Source organism: Pholcus phalangioides, unplaced genomic scaffold (assembly GCF_987345545.1).
Source record: "Pholcus phalangioides strain wild (caught in Gottingen) unplaced genomic scaffold, Ppha-v1.0 ptg000018l_1, whole genome shotgun sequence".
NCBI lineage: Eukaryota > Metazoa > Arthropoda > Arachnida > Araneae > Pholcidae > Pholcus > Pholcus phalangioides.
The window spans coordinates 6,490,727-6,511,570 of record NW_028301611.1 but is presented as its reverse complement, the minus strand read 5'-3'; the positions used below and the strand labels follow the sequence as shown (position 1 = coordinate 6,511,570).

Here is a 20,844-nt window from a genome sequence, read left to right as displayed (position 1 = left end):
ACTTCTCAAATTAAATTATATCTTTCGTCAGCTCTCAAATTACGTACTAGCGATAATATCGTGGAGTTTGAAAATGCAATGTAGTTTGACATTGTGAAGGAAATAGTTTTTTTTGTGACTTGATTGTTAGTTATAATACTTCACTTACGCTAGTATAGGCATTTACAATCGCACCCCATTATAACAGACTTTAATAATAATAATAATGAACGTTCCATTTCCTTGCTCAGAAGTGCGTTATATCCGATCTAATAATAAAACGTCCTATCGGTCAGGAATAAAAAATCTCGCTCGTCATATGAGATTCGTTATAAACCGGATAAACTATTGGGGTTCGAATATATGCGAATGCTGCAATGTCCTCGGTTATCATACGATTTCAATTACCCAACGTTCTTAGTCCCGCGTGTGTGAATATTTCAGTGTTCTTCGAAATTTTCACAACTGTGGACCGGTGGTTGAACAATTTCACGTACCGGCAGAAATGGGAGAAACGATAATTTTCGGACAGGCAAAAGATAAATTGCGGAATGACAAAAGATAAATTAATGAGAGAAATGATTTGGGAACCGGTAAAAAATGAATAAATGGGAAAATTATTTCTAGGACCCGTAAAAAATAAAGGGCTAGGAGAAATTATTTGCGGACCGGCAAGAGATACAAATAACTGTGAGCAATAATTTGTTAAGACCAACAAATAAGTAAATAAATGGGAGAAGTAATTTGTGCTCCTGCAAAAAAATAAACGAATGAGAAAAAAAATTTGCGGGCCGAGCACCAGCAAAAAATGAATGGGGAAAAATAATTTACGGACCGGAAAAAAAATTAAAAAAATGGGAGAAAAAATTTCCGGACCAAGGGCCAGTAACAAATTAACGGGAAAAAATAAATAGGAAAAATTATTTGAGGATCGGCAAGGAATGAATAATTGCGAGATAATCTTTCGCGGGCCACACGAGTGACTTGGCTACTTGTCACGGACCGCATCAGATGACTCCGACGGCCACACGGGCCACGGGATTAGCGCATGTATATCACACACAGATCCCATTACCAAGGAGGAAACAGCAGCAGCCGAGTGAACCATTTAAGAAGCCAAGAAGACCCTTTTCCCCCCATCTAGGAAGCATAATTTAAAATGACCACCTGAAAGAGAGAGATAAAGATCCTGTGACGGGACATCGCGTGATCTCATTTAAAACACACGAAACCAACGTGGTAATGCAAATGTTACGTGGCACGCAGGGACCAAAACCTTAAATTATCAAGTCATCACAATGGTGTCTTAAAGAGTTTTCCCATATCTCAGAGAACCCCCTTCAACATTAAATAAATCAATAAGTGATCCTTTCAAGTAAATTCAAGTTAAAAATTTTGTTGGAACCACGGAAATAAGTCGTACTAAGCGACGAAAACGTTATAGGCGGGATCAACTGTATTGACTTTAGGGGGAAAGCTAAGAAGTGTATGAAGGTCATTCTTCATATCGTACCTTATATGCCAAGTTCTTAATGGACAAATGTTGATCCTTCTCAGAGAGACCTCATTGCTGACCAGTGGTTTTTTAAAAGGTTCATGGACCTTTCCGGGGGGGGGCCCCTGAGAGATTTTTTAGGGGTCCATGGGTGAGAGCAAGCAATTTATTATTATTACGTGCTGAAATATTGTTCTGTAAAGTTTTCCCTTGACGGCGTCTTTGACCTAATGGGTTGAAGTTCACTTCACTTAAGTAGCCCGCGTCACATTTGCAGATCACGCAAGCGGTCCGTGGCACATTTCCAAATCACTCAAACGGCCCGCGACCCATTTCCAGATCAATTTCAGTTGCACGCGACATATTTACAGATTAATTGATTCGCGGCCCACTTTCAGCTCCTTTTAGCGGCCCACGGCACAGTTCCAGCACTCAAGCAGTTTGCGACACAGTTCGAGATCACTCAAGTGACCTGCAGCACATTTCTAGATCCATTAAGCAGCCCGCGGCACATTTCCAGATCACTTAAATGACTCCGCGAGACGATTCCAGATCACTTGAGTATAATCCGTCCAAGATCACTCAAGTGACCTGCGGCACAGTCCAAGATCACTCAAGTGACCTGCGGCACAGTCCAAGATCACTCAAGCGGTCCACGGCTCATTCACACATGAATTATTAATTTCTCCGCGGCACAGCTCCGGCAAAACGCAGGGCCGTCTTTAGGGCAGGGCCAAGTAATTTTTCTCAGATCGCACCTGGCAGATTCTCGAAAATTTTAACCAAGTCTCATTTTTGTGAGGCCCGCATTCTCTTGAGGTGCCCGGGTGGGCCCATGCGTTAAGACGGCACTGGCAAAACGACCCGGCGAATACATATAGATCAGCGAAGTGACCCCGTGCCACAATTCCATAGCACTTAAGCGACCCGCGACACATTCACAGACCATTCAAGTGGCCCGCGACACGTTTCCAAACCCAATGAAGTGGCCCGCACGCTCCGAAAAGCTGAGAATCCCACCCCCCTTGCCCTTAAATTATCATCAAGCCGTCACACGCAAAATGGCTTCTTAAACAATTTTCCCCTCTGCCCAAAAACCCCCTCAAAGCATTAAAAAAAAACCAATAAACGATCCTCTCAAGTGAAAATTCCGCCGAAAATTGAACAAATAAATCAACCCTCTAACAAAAAAATTGAAAACCCAAATTTTTAAAATTTCAATTTAAAAAAAAAAAATCGATATCATCACCCCCCCCCCCCCCCAGATGGGAAAACATACACACATAACAGTACATCGTAATTACATCTGTCAATATTTGTTCGACCGTTTCGCCGAGGGGGCCCCCAGAAAAGATACAGGGGGAAAAGAAGGGAAGAAAGCGATAGAATCGATTAGCGATCAACGGGCAATGATAACCTTAAGGAGGGAAAAAATGAAAAAAAAAATCCCCAGTGTAAGTAAGAGAGAGAGACAAATTGATGGAATTATTCATATATTCCTGTTTGAACATTAATGGTCAGTCAAGTAACAAACAAAATAAAAAGTGTTACATGTCGACGGTGGGGGAAAGAAAAAACATGCTTATGGAGATACACATACGCACACACAAACCGGTACCCATAGGAAAGGCGGAAGTTCCCATAGAAGTGTTACTTGTCCTTGAGGGGAGGGGGGGGGGGCAAATGATGGCAAATATGTGACAAATGTTTGCCTATAAATTATTCCTTTTCCTCGTGAATGTACATGAGCGCCATGTTGTTTACTGGAATTTAATTAACAGCTTTACGGCGAAGGGGGGGGAAAATAAATGAACGATTTGAGAGAGAATCGATTTCTGGTGGATAAGGTCCGTGACCTCAAAATTTTAGATTTGCTGTTATTAGAGAGGTAATCGAAAAAGTTGCCGTTTTTTTCGTTGGTCCGAAGTTTTTATTCCGTTAGTCCTCAAGGTAATCCCTAGACCAGTGGTTCTCAACCTTTGGAAGCCCGCGGCCCGGTTGGTTTTCTTTTTTTTTTCGTGAGTGGAAGGCCCAGTCATCCACACGACTAATGAGCTACAAATGGAGCAGTGGCCCGGTTTGACTGTTGTCAGAGGCCCGGTACCAGGCCGCGGCCCGCCGGTTGAGAAACACTGTCCTAGACCATGGCTCTCACAATTATGGGGCTGACAGCAGTGCCGTCTTAACGCATGGGTCAGGGGGGGGGGGGCGCCTGAACAGAAAACGGGCCTTAGGAAACTGGGAAGTTGAATTTTTCGGGAATTTGCCTGGTAAGGCCTCAGAAAAAAATCACAGCGCGGGGCCTATGATGCTGTTAAGACGACCCTGATTGACAGGACTCCAGTTCTGGGAACCAGAAACGACTCTTTTTTTTTTTTTTTCACGCTGTAAATTTACTGTAGTGGTGGGGGGGGGGGGGCTGCTGCAAGATCCTAGTCTAGGGAGACCCTGCTCAAGGATGTGGGGGAGCAATGTATTTGACATACAGGATGATTCAGAACTCGTGGGGTTGGTCTGTGGGGTGAAGGTTGCTGTCACGGTCCCGGGTTCAAACCCGAGGGAGGATATAGATGTTTTCCCCCTAAAGAACTTGAGGCGACCACCGATAGACAGCGCTTTCGTTTCCAACCAGCCTTCAAGAGAAAGGGACCTGAAAAATTAGATCTGGTAAAAATGTTCTAGAATCTACCAGTCTGGGCCTCAGAAAAACCACTTGGCCCGGGAGCCCACGATACTCTTAAGACGGCCCTGGTTGGTACGGGGAGCGGATCTAGAGCGGATGATCACCCTTGCCAAAGAGCTGTTGAACGGAAAACTGTTCAGTCACAAAAATACGGGAGGATTCTACGAACCTACATTAGTCTCCCCCTCGAAACATCACTCTGTATTAGCATTTGTTTGGTACATGGTCCGGGAAGTATGGTGGAGGACTATCTACCCACGAGTCCTACTTCACCAAACACCAACTCTGGCCATATCGCTATATTGCAAATTTACTGCCATTAATGAGTTGCTTTCCATTCCTGTCGCAACTGCAGCGAAATACTGGACCTCAGTGATGGTTTGGCCCTTTGGTAACTGCTTGTGGTGCACCACTTGATGACTACAAAAGCTTGGTACACCTGATACGGAGCATGAGCGTGATCATTCGTGATGTACTGCGAGGCACGTTGTTCCGTACTGACAAATAGTATCCAGCAGAGATATGAGATATAGATAGATATAGATAGATAGATATGAGATGATAGATACCCTATATGAGAGTGTCATATAGGGTACACCTTTTGTCAATGGTGAGCACTCGATCGAATTTTGAAAGTTTTTGGGTGCTGAAGTTATTAAAAGCTATAGAGGAAAGATGGCAGCACCAGCATGGAAAACGAAACCAGCACATTTCTGACAATATAAATACGTTTATAGGCCACTTATACATCTCACAATAAACATTCCGGCATGTACCAGTTCGTTAGAAATTCCGTAGAGGAATGTGTATCAGGTGCATACAAAGGTAAATGGTAACCCTTTACTTCAGCCTATATAGAATCAAAATAATGATACACGGTGTTACTTCAAATACCCCTTGACCGAACTTTAAAGAGATAGCCTACTGAGAGAACAGAATTTTGATTGTTGGCTTCCGGTAGTATGTTAATAGAGCCAACACCTTCGATAGCAGAAAATCTCCGCGCGAAGCTCGTGACGTCACTGAACTGAAGTCGCCCATTTCACCTATAGTCATTAGATATACTGCAAAAAAAAGATAAAGATTGCATACGTCGGACTGTTATATCCAATGGCTGCAGGTGAAATGGGCGACTTCAGTGACGTCAAAGCTACTGTAGGTGGCGATCTGACTTTACTCAAATTGAACTCGTACGCAATGAGATGTAGATGAGGTCTGTTTCGGCTGAAACTTGTAAGAGTCCGGGCAAACTCTCAAGACATTAAACCATTAAGCTCATTTATGGTCACCTTAGTGATAGTGGGCTTTGGGTTTCTTCCCAAAGGAACAGCAAATCTCTCGATCTGAACTTCCGAAATTAATGTCTGCCGGTGAGTTCCTGCCCAGAATCATTCCCAGAAACGACTTCAATGGGTTACGGACAATCCCAACCGTTGACAACCCCCGAACGATCTGCGTTGGAGAACCTCTATTTATATTCGCTAAAGCGCAAACTGTGACTGCTGTGAGCATGACCCCCGCATCCTGCAGCAGGACCCTCAGGCCAGATATTTTACGGGGCTCTTGTTCCCGGCTGGAGCACTGTCAGCCCCACACTTAGGAGGGAAATGGTTGCGAGTTAGGGATGCAACTGTAATTGTGTCAAAGTCAATGTCTACCTTCTCATCCTGGTCGTTTTTTCCGGCTGGCGACACACTTATTTCCGTATCGGCGATCACTCCGCAACACATCCATGTCGAAAACGGCAAGAACTTCTTTGGTTATCGTGCAGAAATTAACACGATTCCGTCGTTGGATGGAAATTCTGTCCCTTTGTCGGAATGCCAAATGGTAGTGAAAGTTTTCTGTCCCAATGGAAGTTGAACATGGTTGTCCTCCTCGGGCCAAAAGAAATGTTCTCTTAACGATAACGAATGACTCTAATAAATCAATTAAAATACACAGTGGCAAGTTATAGAGAACGAGGTAAGGAGAGTGCACCCTACTCCTCGCGTAATTGCGCCATCAAGTTGTCAGCTGCTCATCACGGACATTACACTTAAAAAGCACTTTTATGTGCCAGGCATTAATTAACTTGACGGATATGAGGGCATTAAACAACGTGACATCGCATCGCGAGTTTGTGTCTCGGTATGGAGTGGATATAGTGATATGTTGAGATATATTGTGACGTATATCGGATACAATTGGGCTGTTCGGACGGCTGTAGACATTGGGAGAATTGATTGAGAAAATTCATCATGAATTTTTAAGTATAAGAAATTTAACTGATAGTTAATTATACGTTCAATATAAAAAATTTAGAGATCAAAATTCCCGGGGTTTTTCTTTTTACAGTGGATCCCGTCTATAACGTTTCCGCTTGCTGTACAACTAATTTGTGAGTCACCAACTCCTTACTTTCATGGAAATTTCCCGCTTACAACGGTTTTTTTTCGTGACGGTTATTTCAAAAACATTATAAGCGGGATCTACTGTTACCTGTAGGGGTTTGTTGAGAAGCGAAATACTAGTAAAGTTGTTCCTAATATTTCATGTTTCAAATGCCGACTGGAAATGCAGCATAGAATGCTTGTGTAATCATAATAATGTGCAAGAGACAAGCGTTGTGAGAAACGTGAAAAAAACCTGACAACCTGGGAATGTGTAGGTAGCTTGCCATGCTCAAGAAATGCCAAGTAGTCTTTATTAGGCCTATTCAAACAGTAAAAGACTTTCTTGCTTCTTTCTGTGTTTAAAACTTTCTCACCTAAAAATTCGGGGGATCCTTCGCTAGAAATTGGCGAGATTTTTTACAGCCTAAAAATTCGTGAGAGACTATCTTCATAGGCGGAGATAGACGTGAAAGTCTGGGGGGGCATGATGATGTCAATTCATATATACGCATATACATTAGATCAGTAGGCTCCACATTTGACGCTGGGGGAGGGGGAACTCTCTCCCACCCCGTATCTCCGCCCATGGCTTTCTTACACCTAGAAATATGTGAGAGGCTTTTTTTATCGCCCTGAAAATGTCAAAGGCTTTCTTACCCCTAAAAATGCGTTAGTGGCTTTCTTACCCCTAAAAATGCGTTAGTGGCTTTCTCCCCCGCCCCTCGAGAAATGCGTAAGAGGCTTCCTTATATTCCCGCTGAATCCTAGAAATACATGCGGAATTTTCTTATCCCAGATATGCATGAGGCTTTCTTATCCCCTAAAAATGCGCGAGGCTATCTTACCACAAGAAATGCAGACGAGACTTTCTTGTCTAGAGAAATTATGCTTACTTCTAAAAATACGTAAGTGGTCTTGCTACCACTGGAAATGCGTGAACAATCTACTTTTGCCCTTATCTTATATATTTGGGCAATATCTTAATTTTACGCTTTAATACTTCGTTTTTTGGCGACGGGTACGCGTGCCACAAGTTGGGAACCGCCGTAGTAGAATAGAATAAACCGTCTACGTTCTCGATTCATTTAACAAGTTACAAACTAAACGAGGAATAAAGGTCTATGTTTTTGAAAAGCTCATTCCTGGGAAATCATGGCCAAAGGCATTATTGCTGAATAGTTCTCGGATAATTCCGTGCTTTTTACTACCCGAAAATATCTGGCAGAAGGGCCGGAACTAGAGGGTGGACGGCGGGGGGCACATGCCAAATTTTAGGTGGATACAAAGGACATCATTATAAAATTAACGAATTTTAAATTGGGATGGGGGCGGCAAAATCATGTTATGCCCCGGGCTGTAAAAATCCTAGTTACGGCCCTGCCCGGCGGTGCAGGTCTCTTCCTCCTCATAAATTACGTGGATCTTTGAAAATGTCGGGCATTATTTGTCTTAGGCCGGTATTACACTATAAAAGTTTGATAAAATCCCTCTTATAAAACTTAAAAAAAACCAACCAATAAAGCTCATAGGTTACATTCCAGCTAATGCAACCGATAAGCTTATCGGTTGAATTTTTCATGTTTTACAAAAGGACTTTTATAAAACTTTTATAGTGTAATACCGGCCTTAGAAACATTGTTCGAAAAACGCATTATTGAGCAGATTACTAACGAAAAGAAGCCTGAAACGTTCGAGTTGATTTCAGTTGGGTATGCATGAGAAATTTGAATGATAAGGGCGGGAAATTGCGGACATATATTGAGAACATACATACGGAAAAACAAACAATGGTCGGGAGGGAGAAAGACTGTTGTTAGAATCTAATATTAACAGTAGCTATACTGCAAGAAAAGCGTTGAAATTAATTGAAAGATAATGTTAAAATTACATTGTAGAAAGAAAGTGTTTAAATTGCATTATTGGAAGTATGAAATTAAATTATTGGAAGTATGAAATTAAATTATTGAAATAAAGTGTTGAGATTAAATTGTTGAAAGTGTTGAGATTAAATTGTTGAAAGTGTTGAGATTAAATTTTTGAAAGAGTTGAAATCACATTGTTGAAAAAATTATTAAAATGACATTGTTGAAAGAAATGATTAAAATTAATTGTTGAAAGAAATTATTGAAATGGCATTGTTAAGAGAAAGTGTTGAGATTATATTGTTGAAAGTGTTGGGATTGCATTGTTGAAATCCATACCATTGTTGTTGTTATTGAAACAATTGTTTAAATCTGGAATTATAAAGAAATCTTTCTCGAAAGCATGTTCTTGGTCATTGAGAAGAGACACCGATAAAAGCGTATCATTGGGCAAAAAAATAGTTCAGAAGTACATTATTTAAAAACACCACTGTTGAGAAACAGCACCATTATTGAAAGGAACCATTGCCAATACCGTTGTTGCAACAATTGTTCAGCAAGTGTTATTTCAAAAATATTGTTTAGAAAGAGCATATTATTGAAGGGAACAATTCACGGGAACATATTATTGAAGGAAAAATATATATTTCTTGAGATCAACTTCTCGAAAGAATCCATTGATAAAAACACAGAGAAAACAACAATATTACAAATACATTGTTAGAAGAAGAACCACTGTTATCCACTATTAAGAATAAAAGCACTATTATCGAAAGAAACTGTTAATCGCAGCAACGAAAGGTGGAAGAAGCCAATTCTGACAGTGGTGTTCAATAATTTCGACAGTTTCTGCTTTTTTTTTACAGTTAAAGAAATTGCTTTGTTAAAAATTTAAATATTAAAACGATATATATATGAAATATTACTATTTTGCCATCCTAAAATTCATACCACGTACATTTACAATTACCACTGGAGAAAAAATTAAAACAAAGCATACTATTCTATTTTAAATAGCATTCGAGTTACGTGGGGGAGACATTCCAATTCCACGGAACACCAGTTGGGAGCCTATAAAGTTTACTCATTACTCTGTTGAGATTACGTCGGTTCGTCGATACATTTTAATACTGTAATTTCGTTTGAACGACACTTTGTTCTAGTTATACGGCGTTTAACTTGGACAAAGTCATTTATAATCCATTCCATAATGACATATCTTGATATTAAGACACATATATACTGGGGAAACTCGAGCAGAGGCGAAGGGTGCAGACGTGACTAGCTGCAAAATGTTAGTGGTCCGTAAAATGGGATTGAAATGCATTTTCAACAGTCTTAAGATGGATTTTCAACAGCCAAAGATGCATTTCCAACTGCCAAAAATGCATCTTCAGCCAAAGATGCATTTTCAGCCAAAGATGCATTTTTAACTGCCAAAGATGAATTCTTAACTGCCAAAAACACATTTTAAACTGCCAAATATGCATTTTCAGCCAAAGATGCATTTTAAAATGCTATAAAGAGATGCATTTTCTCATTACTCAGCTGCTAAAGGTGCATTTTCAGCTGCTATAAAGATGCATTTTCAGTTGCTATAAAAATGCATTTTTAACTGCCAAAAACACATTTTAAACTGCCAAAAACACATTTTAAACTGCCAAAAACACATTTTAAACCATTTTAAACTCTCAAAGATGCGTTTTAAACTGCCAAATATGCATTTTCAGCTGCTACAAAGATGCATTTCCAACTGCTATAAGGATGCATTTCCAACTGCTATAAGGATGCATTTCCAACTGCCAAAAACACATTTCCAACTGCTATAAAGATGCATTTCCAACTGCCAAAAACACATTTCCAACTGCTATAAAGATGCATTTTTAACTGCCAAATATTCATTTTAAACTGCTAGAAATAAATTTTCAACTGCTAAAGATACATTTTCAAGTGTTTTTACCCGAGCTTGAAATTCCATAAATTTATGGACATGCAATATGAAAAAAAATGAGTCTTAAATCTTTATAATAGCCACACACACAGGTTCTATTTCACTATAGCGACCTTTCCACTTTGATTTTCCGGTAAATTTATTACGCAAAAAATTTTTGTCTTAAAAAACTTCCGCGAGAGGGACCCCCTCCGCCACGAAAGTCAGGTGGATACGCAAGCAAATATTGGAAATTGTTTTCGTAAAGCAATAGATGCCCTGCAAACGTGAATTAATTTCCCACACATTGTTAAATGGCGAGAAAATAATTCAGTATTTAAAAAGTCGTATGTATTGATTGTATACAGGGATCTTTAGTATTCATTTCTGTCCTACAAACAACATTTCTGGCTACGATATGGACTGATTTTATACAGCTTTTATGCAAAATTACAGCTTAGCAAAAAAATTTTGTAACTTAAAATATAGCTTAAGCCTTGGATTATTAGAATGTGGCGTGGGGGTAGAGGGGGAATTGCTGCAAATATTGCATAAAAGTAACAGTAAAACTTCGTTGCAACGATTTTTTGGAAGCCGAGTATTTTGTTCTTGATTTCCGATCTAAGAGAACGTACTATGCAGGCGGGACTAAAAATTCCATATATACGTTTACCTATATACGTTTTTATAAGCTGGGTTCGTTATAACGAGGTTCCACCGATGTATTTTTGATCTTTTGCAACGTAAATTGTAGTCAGAGGAGGCGTCGGAAGTGTTTCAGACCTGTGGGTCTTTCTGTAAATGTGAGATTTTGATTTCTTAATCAATTCCAGGGGTGCTCAGAGCGATGCTGTAAAACTCTCTGTGGGTGCTCGAGCACCCACTGCACCCATTCCTCCGGCTCCGATGCCCTGAATGCAACAATCTACAACGGAAATGAGAACAATGCTAATTATTCCAGTCAATAGGCCTACATACACGGTATTTTGACAGGTTACTTTATATACAGTATAGTAATCGGAATGATTTCGTATTTTGATACAGACTAATTCAGAGGCCTTCAACTAGCGGGCCAAGTGTAGCCCTCCGAGCTTTTTTGCTGTGGCCCGCCGACCATTTTTAGAGAATAGCTTCTTTACATAAAAAAAACAACTAAATCCCAAAAACAATTCGTTGAAGAGTGAGAGCTCTGGTCACTGAACTCTGTGCTGTTGTATTCAGAACTGTGAGATACTTTCCAGATTCAATAACAATGCTGTGCATTTCATACATTAAAAGGGCCGTCGTAACGAATTCACGGCACCCTGAGCCAAAACATTTTTGGTACCTATATGGGCCACATATTTCGAGAGGCCAAATTCGGCATCCAAAAAGGAATTGGTTCTGTAATTATTACGGAAATGCTAAAAAACACTTTAATGAGAAAAATAATTTTAGAATTATTAAAAATAATTTCATAATTGATGGAAAAAAAATAGTTACAAAAGAAATAATTGCCGAACTACTGATAGGAGTAATTCCAGAAGCGTCAAGAGTAATTTCAAAATTGACAAGAGTATTTTCAGAATTGTTAAAAGTAACAATTCACGGAAAAAAATTAATTTTTGAAAGAAATAATTTCATAACTAATGAAAATTTAAAAATTTAGTGGGGGAAAAATAATTTCAGAATTACCAAAAGAAGTAATTGATTGGAAAGAATTAATGAATTAATTAATGATAGTAATTTAATGAGAAAAAAAAGCAAATTCAGAGTTAATAAAAGTGTTCGATAAATTTCGGGGAACTTTTCGGTTTAATAACCGAGAATACCACGGTACGACTGTGTCTGGACTGATGACTGGAAGGTTGAGAGAAGATCCCGGCCTACTCCATAGTTTTCATTGGATCCTACGTTCTGTTCAGGTATCGTTAAAATTGACTCCGCATGAATTATAAATAAAATATAGGGAGACGGAGAGGAGGTATATATAAGTAGATATACAGTAGTTATACTGTATAATTGTAGTTATACAGTCGTGAAACCTAATTAAAGTGATGAAAAATTTGTTCTGGAACTAAAGGAATATATGAAGGATCAGACTTGCACCTTGTTTTGTGACACATCACGGGGGAAACACTTGTAGTCCGCCGTGAGGTAGCGCTGAAGGGTCTCGAGTTCAATACAGTGTTTGCCGATGCGCTTATCTAAGGCCGGATTACACTGTAAAAGTTCGATAAAAGACCTTTTACAAAACTTGAAAAGAACAGCCAATAAACCTAATGGTCGCATTTTCCTCTAATGTAACCGATGCGCCTAATGGTTGTATTTTTTCGAGTTTTATAAAAGTTCTTTTATAAAACTAGAGAAATGCAATACATTCGAGCGAATGTAACCAATACTTACTATTGGTAGTTTTCTTTCAAGTTTTATACGAGATCTTTTATTGTGTAATATCGGCCTATATGCGTGATTCACGCATAAAAACTCTAATTTTACTCCTTCAAATTCCATGGAGGAGTGAAAATACTCCAAAAGTTTTAGGTATTTTTAGTAGAGTTATTTCTCTGTATTTCGTGGAAAAAAAATACCCCTCTTTTTACAAAATTACCCTCCCCCTTAAAATACTGTTTCCTCAAAGGGTGCGTCGCGGTGATCTGGAGATATTGAACTGTATGGAGATATTGAACAGCGCCTATGCTTTCAAGTGGTTCTTTTATGAATGCACAATATCTACTAAACTATTCTTTGAAGCCGCAGATGAACTATGAATTGGGCCAGCGAGCCACGTATGACAAAAGTTTGGAAAATTGCGAAATTACTCTTAATTCAAAATTATTATTTCTTTGGATAACACTGGTTCAACATCAACAATTCTCTTCCGTAGAAAACCATTTTCATATGAAAAATGTAGATGCGAAATGCATTTGAGCTGTATATGCGGTCTCAAAGCACCACGAGAAAGTAAAAATATGATGATTTTTTTTTTTAGACACAGCATAAGGAAACCAAAACTCTGTTTCGTCACACCGCGATCATTTTAGCTCATCGTAGCTTAAACTAGACCAGGGCTTACAGTTTGAAAACTATTCGGAGCATCAAGACGAAGACAACACGAATCATGCTTAGGAAGTTTTTCTTCGAACCATATCTATTACACAGTCGGAAAAATTATTGCATTGACCACACACTGCTCGGAAGAAATACAAATCCGTGAAGCGTCACAGAGAAATCATGCTGCTTTTTAAGGAGCCAAATGGATATACATTTTATCCGGAGAGGAATGCGTACGAGATGCATGTACGGTTAAGTGGTAGTAGTAACAAGCATGCAGTCCATTCGGAATTGCAATCGGGGCATGTCGGAATATTGTGTGTTCTGAGTGTATGTGTGGCCCCTGACGTATTTATGTTGTGTCAGAATTGCGACGTGATGCTTGCTGAGTTCGGGATTGCTTTAAAAGTGTGAGAGACGCAACAACTCCCCCGTAGCCCTCCCTGAGCTACTCCGGATGGCATTTGCGCACCTATGTTTCTATGTGATTTTGAAATGTTATGGTATGCTCGAGAGAATCACCCTTTCAGTTTTTCTGATTCACCCTGTATAAAATTGATTTTCTGCCTGTGTTCTCTCTATGCAAATCTACTATTATATAGAGCGATCTCTGTAGAATTATGCAAATATACCACACGCCACCCGATTTGGACGATACGCTATTTTAAAAGTTCGTCAGAGCTGGACAAAAAACTGTCGGGAAACAATGGTTTCTGGGTCTCAACAATGGTTACCGTGATTCCCTAACAATCCGTTTTAGACATGTATTATGCTTTTACTATGTTTTGTCACTTCTTCAATGCTCCCAGTAAGCCTATAGAGAAAACCCGGGCAGAGCCGGGTATTATAGTTTATATACATAAAATTGATTTTCTGCCTGCGTGTTTGTGTTTTCTCTATACAAATCTGCAATTTCAGATCGATCGCCTCCAAATTTTGCATATGGGGCCCGAATTGAACGATAGGGCTAGTTTAAAAGTTCATCAGAGCTGGACAAATACCCGAAATGAGCAAAAAAAACCATCGGGCAATAACAGTTCCTGGGCCTCAACAATCACTTTCGGAATGTTTACTTTGGTTACCGTGGTTCCCTAACAATGCGTTTTAGACATGTATATGCCTTTACAATGGTTTGTCCCTTCTTTTATTCAGCCGGTATTATGCATAATAGTTTATACCTTTATAATGGTTTGTCACTTTTTCAATCCTCCCAGTAATTGAAGAAAACCCGGGGCACACACACACGCGCCGGGTATTACAGCTAGTTTACTACAAAAATCCATGTGGATTCAAAAAATGTTTACCTCAGCGAAATTTCTTAGATGAATTTGTATTTGAATTCTCACAACTATGTTTTACATACACACAGAAAAAAATGAACATCCCCCCTTCTTTAAATGAATTAAAAAATTCTAATTAAAATTTTTGCGGTGGGCCGGATTATTTAAAAGATTTATTTAAAATTTCATTTTAAAATCTGCATCTAGTCCGCATAGTTTGTCCGCAACTAGGGTAACCAATCGGACCCGAGCTTGACTCGAACTTCTTCAGGGACTTAGTAGGACCCTATCCCGTCAGATCGGTCACGGAAATCCCTTACCACCGACTACTAAATACCACAAAAAACCGGTGCGGGTTTTGTTTCCGTCAATACTGTGAAATGTTATGGGATTTAATACTAAAAAAAAAAAAGAATGACTTACATTTGTCGGTGTCCCGTCGATCAGCGAGGATTTTATGCCGAAGAAACCCGACAGAAAGATCAGGTTTACCGGCTAGAAGAACCGACATGGCTTGTTGTCCACCTTACGAATCATCGTACGAATAACAACACGTAACAAGATGACTGTTGTCGTCGGTGCTCGTCGTCGTCGTCACACCACGTGTGGATACGAACCTCCTCCGAGACTCTCCTCTCTAAGATCCCAAAAAACAACATACGTCCAAGTCCGGGGTCCGTATCTTCATGTATAACCATTAACGACACAACCGATCAGTACAGTACTGTCATAACCGTCAGTGACTTCGAGAAACAATTTTTGTTTTGTTTGACGAAAAAGTCCTTTTTTTTTGTCAAAAATTTCGTGTGGATCACTCCGTATAAGTCGGGGGGGAAAAACAACAACTCCACGTTAAAATTATTAATTATATTCGGTCCTTTTTACATCTCACGGGGATTATGGATTATTATCATTTTTCTCCTTCAACGGGGGAGAGCAAAACAAACAACAATAACAACGAGCGATTTTACGTGTAAAATGATATATTTGTTGTTTTCTTGTTAAAAATAAAAGTTTTGAACCTGCGCTCTTTGCCGCAAACTCATCGCGACTGAGTTGCGTTTACTTTTCTTCCTCCTCTTTTTGGCCGGGAGGAGGGGGAGCGATCGCAGCGCCACCTGCCCCGAAGGAAAGAAACAACAACTAATAATAATAATAATAATAAAAACAATGGAGTGAGTGTTGTTTCAGTTTCGTGGGTTGTGGTAGGGAGAGAGTGAGCGGCGAGCGCATCGTGAGGGTGAGGGACCGCGGTACTGCCAATATTGTTTTTTGCATTTTTTTCATCCCCCTTTCCCCCCCTTACTGTTTGGAATAGATGGGTTCCTCTCTCTGCCACCCCTTAGTAGTTTAAAGCGGAATTATTCCATGAGAGAGGTGGGGAATTACAGTGGATCCCGCTTATAGCGTTTTTTAAGAAAAAAAACCGTCAAGTGAGAAAACGTTCTAAGCGGGTAAACGCTTTAAACGGGAAATCTTAATGAGAATTATAGTTATAGCAGGAACCACGAAAATGAGTCGTATTAAACACAGGAGAACGTTCTGAGTGGGAACGTTATAAGCGGGATCGACTGTATATTCCGTCTTCACGATCGTTGAAAATTTTGGGGAAAAACGGGACATTTATGATTTATGAAAAGTTACAGGGGGGGGGGTGTCCTCTAGGGCTACCCTATAAATGCACGTTTCTGACCCGCGAGCATCAGAAATACGGCATATCTGGCCCGCACTCTGGAAAGGTTGGGCACCCCCCGTTTTAGAACAAAAGCCTACTCAAACTTTAGGAGAGTGAGAGTCACTTGAAGGCTGATCACTCGGTGCTGATCAGAGCCACTCGAATGGCCTGCAGCAGCACCGCATGTCACTCAAGTGAGTAATAAATGTGCCGTGGATCACTTAAGCTATCTGGTAAATCCACGGGCCGCTTGAGTGCCCTGGAAGTTGTATTTAAATGTGCCGTTACGCACTTCTTAAGGGATCTAGGAATGTCCTGCAGGCAACTAGTAGTCTAGACAGTGTCGCGAGTAACTAAAGTGATCACTGAATGTCCTGCTGGCCACTCCCCCCCCCCCCACATCTTGGAGCAGGGCCCCCAAACCAGATTTTTTCAAGGCCCCCCTTTTAAGTGAATTTGTAGCGTAAAAAAAACAAAAAAAAATGATTAGATGATTAGAATCGTCCCGGACTGGAGCCCTGTCAGCCCCACCCTTCTGGGGGGGGGGAGGCATGGCTGGCCGCTTATAAGAAATCTGGAGCTGATCTGCAAATATGCCGCGGGTTTTTAAAGTGAGCTTGCAATGTGCTGCGGGTCACTCAAGTGATCTGGGAACGTGCTGTGAGCCAATTGAATGGTGTGAAACTGCACCGCAACTCACTTAAGTGATCTCGAACTGTGCCACTTGGATAATTTCTACAAGATTAGGTTCCTCAGGTCTCGCGGGCCACGTTCGGCCCGTGGGTTCAGCATGTATGTTTTAAGAGACAGAGAGATTTGCATTTTTTCCTTCTTTACGATCACCCCGTTTTACGACAAAGTTTCGTTTTAAAGGGCTGCGTTAGGAAACCCCCCCCCCTCTTTCACGGACGAAGTTCTTCGTCCGCAAAAGAGGGGTTTTTATTGTATTTAAATTGATATTTTCTGAATGGAATCGGGATTGAATGGATACTCGATGTGTTGACCGAAACACATTTTTCTTCCAATTTCATTTAAATAATTCAATTAATTAATTAAATTGATGATTAATTTTGTGAAATTAATCGAATACTACATTCAATTCAAACTCAATCATTCCAATTATATCAATTCTAATTTTCTTTTTATTATTAATCCTAGCCTTTCTATTCAATTTCGACTCTCGGATCACTTGCGGAGATTTAAGGGATGAGTTCGTGAACTTGTTTGAGAGACTAACTGTTTTTATTATTACATATCGAATATTCTAGAATAATATTCTTCTGGGAAGTATTCTGTGGCCTCGTTTTTACCGGCATAAAAGCAGACGCGGGGCCCGTTGTGTGCGAAAATAATCGCGGGGCCTGTGAAGCGCAATGATAATTTCGGGAACGGAGCTGCGTTAGACTTGAATTTTATACTGGGAGAATATACTCTGTGGGAGAGAAAAATCGAAAATTCGGAAAATGAAAATCCTGAAAATTCAGAATAAATGCAAAATATAATTTCAGCGCCAATGAAAATTCAGAATAAATGCAAAATATAATTTCAGCGCCAATGAAAATTCAGAATAAATGCAAAATATAATTTCAGCGCCAATGAAAATTCAGAATAAATGCAAGAGATAATGCCATCACAAATCAAAATTCAGAAAAAATGCTAGAAATAATTCCAGCACCAATGAAATTTCAGAATAAATGCAAAAGATAATTTCAGCATCAATGAAAATTCAGAATAAATGCAAAATATAATTTCAGTTCCAATGAAAATTCAGAATAAATGCAAGAGATAATGCCATCACAAATGAAAATTCACAATAAATGCAAGAAATAATTCTATCACCGATGAAAATCCCGAATAAATGCAGGAAATAATAACACAACACCCGAAAAAATTCAGAATAAATGCAAGAAATAATTCAATCGCCAATAAAAATTAAGAATAAATGCAAGAAATAATTCCAGCACCCATGAAAATTAAGAATAAATGAAGCAAATAATAACAGCACCCGTGAAAATTCCGAACAAAAATGCACGAAATACTTGCATTACTTATAAAAATTCAGAATAAATGCAAAAATCTCATCGTCCATTAAAATTCAGAATAAATGCAAGAAATAATTCCAGAAATTGAAGAAAATCTGTAATTCCAGAATTATTTCTTTCTAGATGAAAATGCACAAAATTCCAGAATATATGAAAGGAATTATTAATATTTGCTGTAAGTGTGCGGGGCCCTCCCAAAACGCTTGGGTCCAGTGTGATCACAACTGTCCCACACCTCTGAGGATGGCTCTGCACAAACGGTTGAGAACCCCTTGTCGAAGGGTCAACGTTTCTCAAACGGGAAGTGGGAGTGTGGGTAAAATCGCGCGGATCCCGATGGTTTAACATCAAGCTGGGGGGGGGGGGGTTCCTCGAAAAATAGTAGAACAATTAAATTACTAGTAATTCTGGCAATTTTCTACAGCAATGATTGCCAAATTTTGTCACTTGGGGCTCCCCTTGCCCTAGCCAAAGTCAATCAGCGGCTTCCCACAATAGTATGATAAAGAATCATTTTAAAGCACCTAACCGGCACGTATCAATATCAACAGCACACCACGACACACACTTTGAGAATTACTAACCTATACGGTTTCAAGTAGCCAACGTCATTTTTCCGACCTGCAAAGGGAAAATCTGAATCTCAAGGGCTTAGCATGGCCCTACATCAAGGGGGGTCTTCAATTTCTCTTGAGCTGCGAGCACTGATTATGCCTATCATCAAATGGAAGAGCACCTTTAAGGTAACGTTGACATATGTATGCCTACGATCTGCATTATCGAAATTCTTGTGAACGCAATTTTTATAAGGCGTTCCATTGGAGCGTTGGTCAAGTGCTCGCGAGCACAAAATCGGACATGAGCATTGAATAGCCTGCCTGCTCTTGATGCTTCTGGGAACACCAAGGTGCACGCGAGCAACAGGTTGGAGAATGCTGCCCTACATGCTGAGTAGGATATGGAATATACATGGATGCGAAATTCTAATGGGGGGCCTCGGCAGAAAATAGCGGAACCAATATTTTTTTTTTGACACATTTAATTTTTTTATAGAGGGATTCTATTACCAGGCCTGTGGGCCGACTAAAGATCTCTCGGCCTATAAGGCCTATCTTCGGGATGTGCATGACATGGGGGAAGGGGTGTGGGCTCCAATTCGCAGACCCATAGGATTCCTGGGTCCGGAGTCAGTTCTTCCAATCACAGCATTTCCGGATACAGTTGTAAAATTTTCTATCTCTAGCTCCAAAAGGCCGGGCACTCCGCCCCCCCCCCCTCCTCCCTCTCACGGGTGGGTGTGTCTGCTGAGGCTGCGACTGGGAAGTCCGGGACGAATCTTATCATTTGATTTCTTTATTCATTTATATTTTGACACTGTATTTTTATACTATAGAGATTTTTTTTTTACCCGTAAAAAAATTCTGACCCGGGGATCCGCAAAAGATCCCAGCCCATGGAGCCAGATCAATTAAGTAAACTTATCGTTCGGCAACCTGCTTCATACTCAGGGAGGATTCCTAATCAATAGATTTCCGTCGGATTTATTATTGAGGCCATGGCCCCTTCCCCCCCCCGCATCCTAGAGCACAGAACCCCTAGGCTAAGATCTTTTGCGGGCAATCCAGACTAGACTTTTAAGGGCCGCTTTATGATGAATTTATAGAGTGAAGAAACATGATACGAATCATCCTTGACTCCAGGGCTGCAGCCTCCAGCCCTACCTTTGGGGGGGGGGCATGATGGAGGCCACACTGCTGGATGTGAAGGGAGAAGTATGGGATCTGGGCTCCAACTTTTTTAACCTACGGGATTCGTGCGTCTGAACTGGAACTGTTCGACCTAGATTGCAACAATATAACAGTGTAAATTTCTCTCGTCCAGGCTCCTTTTCCTGGACCTACATTACAGGATTACTGAGTCTGGACTTCGACCTTCAGTTTTTAGGAAACAAGGTCGTCGCCAGTCCGGGCTACAATTTTACAACCAGATTCAAATTTCTACAAGGGATTCCGAGCTTCCACTGGACTCAATTTTACTTTCAGGGTCGCAGGATCAGTTTTTCAATCTACAAGACCTTGCAGGGACCAAGAGATTTCTAATTCCTCGACGATCCGAACGCAAATTTCTCAACCCTTCACTATTCAAGGGTCAGGTATTCGATTACCTACACGTCCTTCAGAGTTCCAGGGTCCAGCCTTTAATCCCCCTCTAACACATTACACGATAATCACTTCCTTAAAAAAAAGAATCCCGTAAGCCGATAATACAATTTTTAAGCATTCAACTGATCGTGATATTGAAATTAATCATATACTCTGCACGAGAGAAATGCGTGCATACATATTAACACATAGGCTTTAAAAGCCTATCATCACAAATCCACAAATTCTCATCAAGGCAGCAGCATGGAGATGCCCCACGCCCTTAAATTTTCTATTTAATAATAATAATAATAATGGTAATGTAATAATAAATCGGAATCAATCAGTC

The 20,844-nt window shown here is 40.2% G+C and overlaps 1 protein-coding gene across 1 annotated transcript in view; it reads right to left on the bottom strand.

Annotated features, from left to right (window-relative positions):
• Positions 1-15,673, bottom strand: part of LOC149071628 (zinc finger protein basonuclin-2-like) — a 210,065-nt gene extending 194,392 nt beyond the window's left edge. Inside the window, exon 1 of the mRNA XM_089247741.1 lies at positions 15,061-15,673. Coding sequence (XP_089103867.1) covers positions 15,061-15,148 — 88 coding nt within the window. The 5' untranslated portion in view covers positions 15,149-15,673. The remainder of the gene's footprint in view (positions 1-15,060) is intronic.
• Between the last annotated feature and the right edge of the window lie 5,171 nt (positions 15,674-20,844).